This window comes from Nicotiana tabacum, chromosome 19 (genome assembly GCF_000715075.1).
Source record: "Nicotiana tabacum cultivar K326 chromosome 19, ASM71507v2, whole genome shotgun sequence".
In the NCBI taxonomy this organism is placed as follows: domain Eukaryota; kingdom Viridiplantae; phylum Streptophyta; class Magnoliopsida; order Solanales; family Solanaceae; genus Nicotiana; species Nicotiana tabacum.
Genome location: NC_134098.1, coordinates 108,557,878 through 108,570,955, shown reverse-complemented (window position 1 = coordinate 108,570,955; position 13,078 = coordinate 108,557,878). Strand labels below are relative to the sequence as shown.

General features: G+C 41.4%; 1 protein-coding gene across 1 annotated transcript; it reads right to left on the bottom strand.

Annotated features, from left to right (window-relative positions):
• Positions 1-1,139: 1,139 nt before the first annotated feature.
• On the bottom strand, positions 1,140-2,362 carry LOC107827434 (uncharacterized). Its single transcript, XM_075238564.1, has 4 exons — positions 2,303-2,362; positions 1,720-1,798; positions 1,545-1,621; positions 1,140-1,463 (listed from the first exon to the last, which is right to left on the bottom strand). The coding sequence occupies exons 1-4, from the start codon at positions 2,360-2,362 to the stop codon at positions 1,140-1,142; spliced, it is 540 nt and encodes a 179-aa protein (XP_075094665.1).
• Positions 2,363-13,078: the final 10,716 nt, after the last annotated feature.

Genomic DNA, 13,078 nt, shown 5'->3' with positions numbered 1-13,078 from the left:
TGCTGAATGTTTTTTTTTTAGATAGAATGAATGGAAAAGGGATGTTTGTGTTGTGGTTTTCGTAGTTGCAAGAATTTGTTTTTCGAGAAAAGGTCCCCTCCTTCAATATCATGATTGGGTCGACCAGGCTAGATCATGAGTGAATAAAACAAAATGTACATAGTTGTTCCAGCTTAAATACTTGGAATAATTCTACCACTTCTACTAGGACTAGCCTTTTTAGTGCTAATTGAACGTAAAGTAATGGTTTTTGTGCAACGTCGAAAGAGTCCTGATGTAGTGGGATCGTTTGGATTGTTACAACCTCTATCAGATGGTTTGAAATTGATTCTAAAAGAACCTATTTCACCAAGTAGCGGTAATTTTTCCCTTTTTAGAATGGCTGCAGTGGCTACATTTATGTTAAGTCTGGTCGCTCGGGCCATTGTACCTTTTGATTATGGTATGGTATTGTCAGATCCGAACATAGGGCTACTTTATTTGTTTTCCATATCTTCGCTAGGTGTTAATGATTTATTATAGCAAGTTGGTCTAGTAATTAGGGGGGGCAGCCGTTCGGTCACCTATGATACTAGGACCAATAGGTTCAAAATGGGTTTGTGCCGCATGTGTTGAACGATCTACTCTACACAGGTGTGGGCTTACAGGGCTAGGGCTCATAAACCCTTTCTTTGATTTATCAATAGGGCCTTGCTCTGATCGGTCACTCTTCAAGGTCGGGATTGATAAGTGGAAGTCATAAAAAATAAATCTTTCTCTTCTCACCTCAGATCAAGAGGAAGGGTTGCTTGTCAAGCTGGCATATATATAATAATAATAAATTTCTTTCTATTTTATATTATTATATAATTATAAGAATAATGGAAAGATTCACTTTTTTTTAACCAGTTCCTTCTTCTTTGTCGACGCTACTAAGGACCTATAGGTTTGCCTACTTTACTAATTAATGATAATGAGAATGGGTTATTCAAACAAAAATTAAAAGGCCCTAATTATTTGACTGACAATGACAGAGGCTTGCAAAACTAAGTAGGGCCTAAGGATCCCTGCGAATCCATAAATCTGAGGAGTATGCCGCAACAAAAGGATGGTCCCCTATGCATTTCATTTTTTCCTTAAGGGGAAAAAATGTTTCCCCATCATAGTGAACCTCTCCTTGTGATCGGGATGAGGTAGATGCCTCCCAGCCGGGGGGCGGATCGAATCGAAGTTTCCTTAGATAGCCACCAACCTACAGTTATCCTTAAACTTCCGTGATTGGTGGAGAAGAAAGTATGCTCGCTTGCTGTCTTGTTCTCTTTCACAAACTGGGATCGCTCGCCAGCTGGGTCAGATTTACACAAGAGTTTATGAGAACATACTCCCCATATTCGAGGACAAGTGGCGGAATGACCTCTCAATCTACTTACTACAACACAGGAAGAAAAACGTCTTTTAGGCGTTCCCTGTTGCTCCGATCTCCCCTACGCCTAGGACGTTATCTGGGCCAAGAACCATAGTTAGTTGTTGTTTCCATTTGGTTGTTTCTTCCTCGTTTTTGATACCAGCAAGACCCAGCCAGATGATGTCTGCTGGTTGGTAGTGAGAGGACTCTTAGTACCTTCATACCCAAAAAAGGGTGCTGGTTAAAAAATAATCATTTGATTTTCTTTCTTGCTCTCCCTTAGCAGCGGGAACGGAGTCTATCTATCTGCATTGCTTTGGTAGATTTCCCCCAACCCAATCCATAGAAATTCCACAAATCCCTTGGTGGATAAGTCTGATGACTCAGAAACAGTGCGGAATTGAGTTTTTTTGTCTAGTGGATCTGATCTATAGTTAGAGGGCAATACATACCAAAAGGTTCAAAGAAGGAATGCGCATAAGAGTATATAACCAACCTACCCTTCAGTATAACCTATTCACATTAGTGAAGCGGTTGGATGCATAAAGGAAGTACACGTTTGTGAGACCTTAGTAGGGATGCATAGGTGAGTCAACCTACTAGCACGGAAGAGCATGGTACCGCTACCCCTCTCTAAGTAAAGGTAAGATTATTATCCCTGTAGATGACTCCATCTAAAATAAAATAGGGACAGCCATTTTCGGCTGCTCGTTCCGTATCTTGAAGAAAGCGTACGCTTAAGTAATGTAATAGGGGTCAGGTCAATAATAGCTATGCTATTGCCCTACTGATTTAAGGCCTCCGTCCGATACCGAATGCACATTTTTTCGGGTTCATCTTCAATTGATATTTGCTTAACCTTTCAAAGACCTTGCATAAATTTTTTATGTGGTCAGTTCTTTCTTTTGAAATGACTACCAAATCGTCCACGTAAGGCTCGCATATGTTATGTAGGAGGTCACTGATAATTTGTGTCATCGCTCATTGATATGTTGCGCTTTCTTTTTCATTTTTTTGGGCATATCGTAGTAAGGAAAGGAAGTGAGGGCACTCATTCGAATCGAATAGGTGAAACTACTATAACTAATATTTTTCTGCTTTAAGAGAAACCTTCTAGCTCATTTTAAAGCGTTGAAGAGAGAGATAGGACATTCTCAAGATAGTTGTTGAGGAAGCATCTGATTTCTAACTACGAGTCGGTTTTCAAGATAACTGAATGCCTATCTACTGCTAGTTCTATTCTACTATATCCTCTTACTGCTCTCGTTGTAGGTGTGACAGTCTGAGTACACGGTGCTCTCTTCCCTGTTGTTTTTGGGGTTCATAACCGGGGCTATTGAATCTGCAGTTAAGGGAATATCACCAGTTCTTGGAATAAGAGCTCTGGGACTTCATGGCATTGAGGGAGGTTTAGCCCAGCCCTAAGCCTTTTTGGAATAGAATGCTTCTTTGACAGAGATTCAAGCAAGAATGAGGAAGGCCCTCTTTTCGCCAATGGATCACTTAGTCGGAATAAGCGGGCTTAGGTTGATGCGGAATAAGCCATTTTTCCTCTGTTTCCATGGAAATGTGTCGAAGGAATAGGCACATTTAGAACTGTGGGACTTGAAGGAATAGAATGCCCCGTTAGAATGGGCAGGGACAGTCAATCATTGGCTTAATTTCCTGGGGGACTGATGTATAAAATATTCCAGGGATTTCATCATGAAAGTGTCACATTTAGATTGTTCTTATTAACGGATAGAGCCGAATAGAAAAAGGGTTTACATGAACGCTCGCTTTGGACAAGATGCCATAGTATAAGAAGAAGGCCTTTGTTTGCAAAGATGACTTTCTCGCTTTCTTTTGTGAGGGAGGTTTGTGAACATGAATTAATAGTCAAAGTATAAGGAAGATGGCATAGAGCATGGAATGAGATTGATGTTTCCAATCCTCGAAGTTTCAGTGGTTGTGATCGAAGGAGCTGTGGCACTTTTGGAAGGGGGAATCAGACTAGGCTGTCACTGTTCTAGAAGAGGAAGCGTAGCTGGCACGTTGAACCATGTCTATCAACGGTGAAAGATAGCCCTAAAGTGAGGGCCCTAGAGATAGTATTTCTCAACTATCGATCGACGTGACAATCATGCCTGCTTGACAAAGACTTTTTCATTCAGTCTCCCAATAAACGGAAAAGGATTTCTGGTGACACAAAAGTTGTGCTCGACGCTCTCTTTCCTATTCCACTGCGCTAAGTGGTCTTCCCTTTCTTATTGGATGACTACTATGGAAAATGATGACGACTACACCCAGTCTTTGGTCAATCCATGTTGATGCTAGAAGAGTTATTCCTGCCACTCTCCCATATGAGACGAGGAAGACTAACTGCCATCCTGCTCCAACCTTTGCTGCCTGAGTTATATAGCTGACTGCGAGAAGGACGGTTCATTCTATGGCTGCCCCATGTGATGCTCATTTGAAACCTTTATCCGGTCAATGCTAGAAAGAGAGAAGTGATGTAAACATAAGAATGGAAGGTTTGCTTGTAAGCTGTCGGGCCAATGAGGCTCTTCTAGGTTTACCTATACGGCAAGGGAAAGATCAAAGGCGAGGTGGGAAATTCCCCGCACGAACTATCTGATCAAGTTTTCTTTTTTCCTATCACGGGCAGCTGGCAAAGCCGTGTTTGATCGTCGCGTACATGCTCCATTACAGCTTCATTCATGCGCCAATCAATTGACAGTGAAGCAAAGAAGGAAGACTTTTGATCACCGTGTGGGTAGTCTCTTTTAGGGTTTCAGTTTCATGTGCACTAAAAAGGAAGGAAGACTGGTGGGACTATTGTAATGCCAAGCATACGAGCAAAAGACTCTACCCACCCCATACTAACGTATGAAAGAATCTCATCGCGGTTCCATTCCTGCTCTTCCTATTCCATACTATAAGCAGAAACCTTTGATTCATCGATATTGGTGCTAGAGGCTCTACCACCACATACCAGCCCTTTATGGAGCTATCGGACCAAGAGAAAAAATTCCCCGATATAATAAAGAAAGTAAGAAGGGTTCCAAACCATCGAAACAGAAAGCACTAAAGACTATTACGACGTGGCAGGAATGATCACCGTCAAGCACAAGATTCAAAGCTGGAATCTTCCTACTCTTGTTAGTTGGGACAGAGCATCCTATCTTGTTGATTCTTCTTTCCCACCGCCTCGAGCTCTCGCTTCCACGGTGGATACGCAAGAAATTCACTATGAAAATTTACATGACACAATCCCTGAAGAGTATGATGTGCCCGGCCTTGCTTCTCTTGATCCCCACCTACCTCCCGTAGAGGCGGGTCAATACCAATCTCTAGTATAAAGCTAAAAGCAATCTCTGGTATAAATATTTCAATTTCAAAGCATCTGCTAGAGGTTGTAACAATCCAAATGATCCCACTACATCAGGACCCTTTCGACGTTGCACAAAAGCCATTACTTTACGTTCATCTAGCACTAAAAAGTCTACTCCTAGTAGAAGTGGTAGAATTATTCCAAGTATTTTAGCTGGAACAACTATGTACATTTTGTTTTCTATTCACTTATGATCTGGCCTGGTCGACCCAATTATGATATTGAACAATGGGACCTTTTCTCGAAAAAAAATTATTCTTGCAACTACGAAAGCCACAACACAAGCACCCATTTTCCATTTATTCTATCTAAGAAACAAATTCAGCATAGACCACGACCCCCCCAATTTTTTATTTCTTTATCTATATTTTGTCAAGTTAAAGAGTCCCCGCTCTCCATGTTCTTGAGAAAGTTTTTCAGCTTGCTGACTAGGGTTGGCAGCTAAATTCAGTCTTCGAGATCCCGTAACATAAGAAAGTCGTGGAGAACATAATCCCCTTTAGAGATAGGGGAGATTTACTTGTCGTAGTAATTGCGAATGATCAAGTAGGGGCACAACTAAAGAGGTAGCGAGACTGACTGCAATTTCAGGAATAGGTTGACTTTCTTTCATTTTTGTTATGGAAAGTGAAAGTTGTTTCGTTTAGTACGAGATCGCTTCACACCTCGCGGTGCTTACACCTCTCGCCTATCAGAGTTCTGTTCAAAAACCTCATCCAAGAACATTTATAGAGAAAATTTTCCCGCGGCGCATCAGTTCTTCCATACCAACTTAGCTACCCGGCACTGCTACTGGCATAACAACCGGTACACCATTGGTTAGCCCAACCCAGTCCTCTCGTGGTAGGGTTGGCTCTTCGCAGTTCTCCTTTTAACACCAATAGTCGATAGGAACTGAACTATCTTATGACATTCTAAACCTAACTCACGTACCACGTGAATCAGCGAACAATTGAACCCTTGGGACCTTCTTTAACCCCAGGATGTGATGAGTCGACATCGAGGTACCAAACGACTCCGTCGATAAGATCTCTTGGGTGTCATCAGCCTGTTATCCCCGACGTACCTTTGATCCGTTAAGCGAGAGCCCTTCCACACGGGACTCCCGGATCACTATGGTTGACTTTTGTCTCTGTTCTACCAGTCGGTCTCACAGTCAGGCAGGCTAATACCATTATGCTCACGAGCAGAATCTTAGCTTGAGCCTACCTTCGCATACCTTCGTTACTCTTTAAGAGTCATCGGCCCTAGATAAATTACCCACCTCGCAGTGTCCCGCCTCCCCCGAATGATCGGTGCATCGGTTAGGCATCCTTAGACTAAAGAGTGGTCTTTTAGGATTGGTCGTTGTATGTTACCACCTCCCACCTATCCTACACATTCGATTAAGGTTGTCACTGTGAAGCTATAGTTAAGGTGCGCGGGGTCTTACCGTCTAGCTATTGGTACTCTGCATCTTCACGGAGAATTCAATTTCACCGGGTCCATTTTGGAGACAGCGGGGCAGTCGTTACACCATTCGTGCAGGTCGCTACTTATTCGACAAGGAATTTTGCTACCTTAGGACAATTAGAGTTACTGCCGCCGTTTACCGGGGCTTCCATTAAAAGCTTATGACACTTCTCCTTCCGACCTTCCAGTACCGGAAAGGTGTCAGACTCTATACATAGTGTTACCATTTAGCAGAGTCCTTTGTTTTTAATAAACACTCACTACCCCCTAGTATGTGCCGCTTTCCTAATCAAAACATAAGAGAGCACCTTTCTCCCAAAGTTACGGGGTCATTTTGTTGAGTTCCTTCGACATGGTTCTCTCAAGCGCCCTAGTATACCTACTTTTTCACCTGTGTCATTTTGGGGTACAGTTAAATCACCGGGAGGATCGCCCTCCGAATTCGAAGTTTTTTCTTGGAAGTTTCAACCTTGTTGACTATGACAATAGTCGTGACTATAAACAGACTCGTGACTATGACAGGGGGGTACCGCTCTGCTCTCTCGTGACCCCTACTCTAATCAAAAGACTAAAGGCCCCTACTGAAGATAGGTCGCCAAACTACGACCGAGAGTTTCGCCTTTTGAAGCTCCAGTCACGTAAGGCGACCGAACCAGGCCAAGTCAGAAAGGCTTTGATGACTCAAGGTTCATATTAGGGAAAGGAGAGTAAGGGAAAGATGGGGCAGCCCTCGGATCGATCATCTAATTCTCTCCAATAGACAGCCATGGTTCTGTAGTTAAAGCAACTTCATCACTTTCATGTACCCATCAGACGCCAGCCTTTTCGGGGGTTTCTTAGGGACCGATTCACTCTGCGTAGATTGACTGAATGCAGAAAACCTTCCACTGGCAGGCGATCGTGTTTTTCATAGGATTTTTCGTTACTCATGTCAGCATTCTCACTTCTGATATCTCCAGGTTTTGTCACCAAAAACTTCCCCTATTGATAGAACGTTCCGCTACTAACACTTGAAAAAGTAGCTTTTAAGGTCTCGTTGCTTTGGTGAATCACTTGAGCCCTGAAATAAGATGGTTCCCGTGAGCTAGACATAGAGCTAGACCAGTGAGCTATTACGCTTTCTTCAAAGGATGGTTGCTTCCAAGCCCACCTCTGGTTGTCATCACTCGATCACTTCCTTTTCCACTAAGTGATTGCTTAGGGACCTTAGCATTCGATCTGGGCTGTTTCCCTCTTAACTTTGGATCTTAGCACCCAAAAATTCTGTCTGTACAAATGATCTAGGCCTGTATTCGGAGTTTCCTCGCTGACCCATCATGCAAAAGGTACGCCATTAGAGTGAGTGTACTTTACATAAAGTAAAGGCTCTAAGCTTTGCTCCTTCGACTGATTATTCGCATCGGATCTCAGGTTATCTATTGCACTCCCTAAATAGGGTTCTTTTCACCTTTCCCTCATTGTAATTGTACACTATCGGTCATTGAGGAATACTTAGGCTTAGAGGGTGGTCCACCTTTCTCACATAAAAGCGATCAGAATTCGAACACGCTGTGTTTTACCGGGAAGGATTGAACCATGGGAATGTATCTACAGGGCTATCATCTTCTTTGGCTAGATCTTCTAATCTTTTCACAATTATAGTTCACTACGCCCGCTCCTTCAAAGGGCGGCGGCTTGAAAGCATACCTTATTACTAGAGAAAGGTTTGGAACCCTAAGCAACATTTTGGATTTTGGAGTTTTCGCCCCAACCTAGGATAGGGGGTCGTTAGACCTTAGCTTGCTGCTAAAAATTGTTGCTAGGCTAACGCGGCTCGCTTCGCTCTTCAAGCTCCGCCCCCCTTACTCAACCTCAACATCTATAAAAAAGCCTTTTCTCCTTTTCTAAATAAGGTAAGCTTTGAAGTTGTAGCTTGGTGGTTTTTCCATTTTCCAATCCACAAAAAATCGAATGAAACCTAGCGAAAAAGAAGTGAACACTTTGCTGAGGAACGAAGCTTCGTGTTTGTTTTTCTTCAAACCCACAATCCGCTCTCGCTTGCCACTATTAATAGGGTCTCGATTGATTTCCCTTACTTTAGCTACTAAGATGTTTCAGTTCACTAAGTTTGAAAATTCTAAAGAGCGCAGACTAGCCACAACGCTTGGATACGGTTTCCCGATCGGAGATCCATGGATCACAGACGGTATCTCCCCATGGCATTTTGCCTCTGAAAGCGTACTTCCTTCTCAATGTCTGGGCATCAATCCAATGCATTCTTTTCGATCTTGTACCCTATGTAGGCTTGCAAAGAATCGATGTCATAAGCGGTACACTGAACACCAACCCAATCTCGACAAAAAAAAAGGAAAAGCAAGTACATCCTTAACGGCCTATATTCCTGACGTGAACGGCCGTTTTCTTGGAACTAATTCATAGTCACTTTCAATTAGTTAGACTTCACACACTATATAAACAAATAGTTAAAGCGTGCGATAGAAAGCGGAAAAACTAATTGATTGACTATTGAGTGCAAGCCCATATATAGACGACTGTGGGTAGTTCAGGTGGCCTTAAAATCAACTACAACTAGAAGGCATGCCGATCTTTCCACCAACAAACCTTTGACTTTGACTGTGAAAAGAGGAAAATAGGCACACAGTAGTTTAGAGTAGAAGGAGTGAAAGTCACTTGACTGTAAGGATAGGAGCTCTAAGTTTGAATTCAATAGTCTAAGAAATGGTCATCTATGCGTAACAGCTACTGGTGTCATCACCCTACAAAGAGGTGGAACCAACAAAGACTGAACACTAGCCCCATTGTTTAGACGGGTTAGGACCGGCCTTCTATCCCGGTGAACAATGTTCCACTGATTATGCGGGGACAAGATTCGAACCTGCAATCTTCAGGTCATGAGCCTGATGAGTTGACCAATTCCTCTACCCTGCATTCTCTTTCTTTGCTGTGAAGTGGATTTGGATTCAAACCACACAAGGATTTTCAGTCCAACTGAGCTACCTGAACCACTTTGAAATAAGTCTCCTTTCTTTATGTAATTTGGGCCTCCCCGGGATTCTAACAATTACTGAAGCCTCTATCTTGACGGGTCGCGTGACTTTATCTCTTTGAAGAAGTACAAAATCTTCTTTGTACACACATTTTGATGTACTAAATTGGAAGAAGAATAGTTGCTTTCAAGCGTGAACCAGGTCCATGATTCGTACTAGGAATTTCGATCTTATTCATTATAGTTAGCTCTATTCCATGACTTGAGGGTGGGAACCATCTTATTTTAGGGTAGGGGTAGCCCCAATTACTTTTGAGACTATCAGCTTCAACAAGGGCTATAGGAACGAGTGTTGTGCTTTCCCCGACCGTTACCACCATTAATTACCATTAACCAGCCCCTCTTCAGTGTAGGCAGGTCTTTCTTTAGAACAGATTCATTCCAGAATAGAAAATTGAATTTAGACTCAGAATCATGGTTGGAACTTATCGCTAGAATGAACAACACACCAGTGACCAGAATTGCTACGCTAGTAGGGATTGTGGGAAAAACAAGAGATCTTATTTTATCCTTGAAGAATGGGGATTTAGCAAACTGGTGAATCAATAGGCTTTGCTCCTGCCTTCACTTCCAGGAGGAATCCTATTATCCATGGCGAAGATATTGTATAATAAGAAATTACTTAAGCCATCGGTTCAAATCATATCCCCGCCTAATCCATCTGAGGCCTGGCCTCAAGATTTGAGATTCCGTAAGTAACTCATTGCAAGGACTTGGAAGAAAAAATTGAAATCGGAACAAGCGTGTTGGTTGTTTAGTTCGAAATTGAGATTCCTTTCCACTGTGATTCAAGGAGCAATCCTCACTGCCCTTTAAATTCTATCCATAAGCCTCTATCGAAGAAGCCAATTAAAAAAAAAAGGACAGAGACGATGACCTTATGCTTGAACATCTTTCTTCTGAAAAGAAGTGAAGACGACTCTAAGAGGGAGAGGCCGAAGGGGGAAATAGAAATAAGGTGGAAGGAAATGGGGATGCACCTCTTCTTCAAGAAAAGGAGGCTCATATAACCCTTGAATTTCAAGGAATTCAAGTAATCTTAGCCCCTGTACAAGATGGGGGGAGTTCAATTAGAAGAGAATGACCCCCGTTTTGACTTTCCACTTGCTAACGAACTTCTACCTCAGCTAAATGCAAACATTGACCCGGAGTTAGAGGAAAACGAAGTCTTTCCTAATCTATCTCATAGTATTACTATAAGAATATGGGCTCTTCTCGAAGGAGATGCCACTAATTCTCCTTCCTTAGGTGTCAAATGTGATTGATCTGGCAGAGTGGATAAAGAATTACCTACACGTTGTATTTCTGCTTAGTCCCGCATGCTATCGTAAGAATCCTAAAGACCAGGTGACTGTACATCTTGCTTCTTTGCTAGTTCCTTTAAGTGGGTATAAAACTTCCTTATTCTAGGTTATTTGGTACTGCCTTCTTTTATGGACTCCTAGGAATTCGGTATAGAGAAAAAGACAGTCTTCGAGTTGAACTAGCTCTAGGGTTGCTGAAACCTCTTTGCCTTTGATGGAGTACATGTTTTTGGAGTTCCATTCTTTACCAGTGGGGCAAAACCTCTGCCTTAAGGAAAAAGTGTATCACCCCAAGGTTGCGAACCAACGGAGAGAGGCTAGGTCTCAATCAATAGAAATAAAAGCAAAAAGTCTTAGCCCGCACTAAAAGAATCAAAATAGTTAACTGAGAGAATCGGTATGGTCATATCAAGATCTTTCTTATTACAACACAACCCACAAAAAAGGAATTGTGTATAAAGAGGAAGTCGCAGCTAAGAAATAAAAAAGGACGATGAAGGGGGAGCTAGCTTTAGTAGAAGTAGGGACGGGAGATTCAATTAATCAAAATCTTAAAGGTGAAATTTCACCTCTACCTCAGAGGTGGATTAATAGCTTTTCCTTTTCTCATACCATTTTTTTCTCTTAGATCCCACGCTCTTATCTTCCATTCGTTCTTTGATCGCCTCAGCCGCTCTCCTAGTTATCATTTTCGTGACTCTCTTTTTCCCATTCATCTCAAACTTCCTCGTTGTGGGCGAGACTATAGTGTTGAATCTTGTTCCAGTAGTTGTTCTTGCTATTGCAGTAGTAGCTGTAGTATCATCGAACTAATGGACGGACCGCAATGCAAGTACTAGAACTATGAATTTCTATCAATGTCAGAATAGACAGAGGTCTAGGATAGTACCCCGTGCCCATATTTTATATCACAACTGCACGGACAATTAACATGTCAAATATCATTATCATTTAATCACAGCACCTCGTGCCCACATTTTATATCACAACTGCACGGACAATTCACGTGCCAATATCCTCATTATTTACTCACGGCACCTCGTGCCCACATTTCAATTTTTAATCCGCCTTGCAATAGCCACATGCTCTCAATTTCAACATAAATCAGATTATTATCAATTTACCAACAACAAGACAAATTGCACAAGTTATAAAAATAAATACAAGGAAATCACAACATCACATAAAAATCACCAATGCAACCACTCCTCATCATCACATACCATCACTGACAATATCCTCCCTTATCTCTCCTATAGCCACCCTTATATTTCCTATAGCCACCCTTATCCCTTCGCCCTGACAATACCAATAGCCACCCTTATCGCTCATATTGCCACCCTTATCGCTCCCTTTAGCCGCCCTTATCGCTCCGCCCAGATAATATTCCAACAAACACAACAACAGTGAAATACCACCCTCATACCCATATAATATCAACGGTGAAATGCCATCCGTATCTCCTCAAAATAATAAATCATACAACACAACAATTTACACGGGGTAACATAACAAAATCAATTCATTTTGCCCAATGGCCACAACCAAAATTCCAAAGATACAACCAAGTCGATTAATTTTACAACAATTAGCCGAAGGCTCCACACAATATAACACCCAAAAATAATCAACGGAGATAGAAATTACTCAGCATAAAGCAAAGCCATCATTAATCCAAATTTAGATAATTATATTAACACTTCTTTTTAAACTTGCTTAATTAATTATTTGCATAGGGAAAGTTCATATTGAAATTTAATTCCAAGAAATATCAAACCAACAATACTCACGAAATTACATAAGTTTTCAAGTAACAATCACATCAAATTGTCATATAAAAACAAATTCAACAACAAGGATTTAGGCCTGGCAAATAGATGATTTAATAAATACTAACAATTATCCAAATTACTACACAATATGCCCAAGACTTTAACTCAATGAATTTTGCACATATAATCCCGAGTACGTATTCGTCACGTCGCGTACACGGCTTTTCACCTTTCATAAATGGCACATAAGACTCAACGCCTAAGGGGTAATTCCCCACTCGAGGTTAAATAAGACACTTACCTTTTTGAAGTTATGCCAATATTCCAAAATCGCCTTCTTGCCTGAATTGACCTACAGACTGCTCAAATCTATCCAAATTGATTGTATAACTTCATTAAAATTCACCGGAAACAATTCCGGATAATAAAACATCGACTTAAAAATTTATTCCAAAAAGTCAACAAAAGTCAACGCGGGGCCCGCCTCTCGGAACCCGACATAATTTTCATGAAATCTGAACACCCATTCCGATACGAGTTTAACTATACCAATTTTATCAAATTCCAATAACAAATCGCCCTCCAAATTTTAAATTTAAACAAAGAGGGTTTTTATAATTTTTCCAACTAAATTCACTGATTAAATGTTAAAAACAACCATGGATTCGAGTAATTTAACCAATATTGAGTTAAGAACACTTACCCCATTGTTTTCTCAGAAAATCTCCCAAAATTCGCCTCAATCCG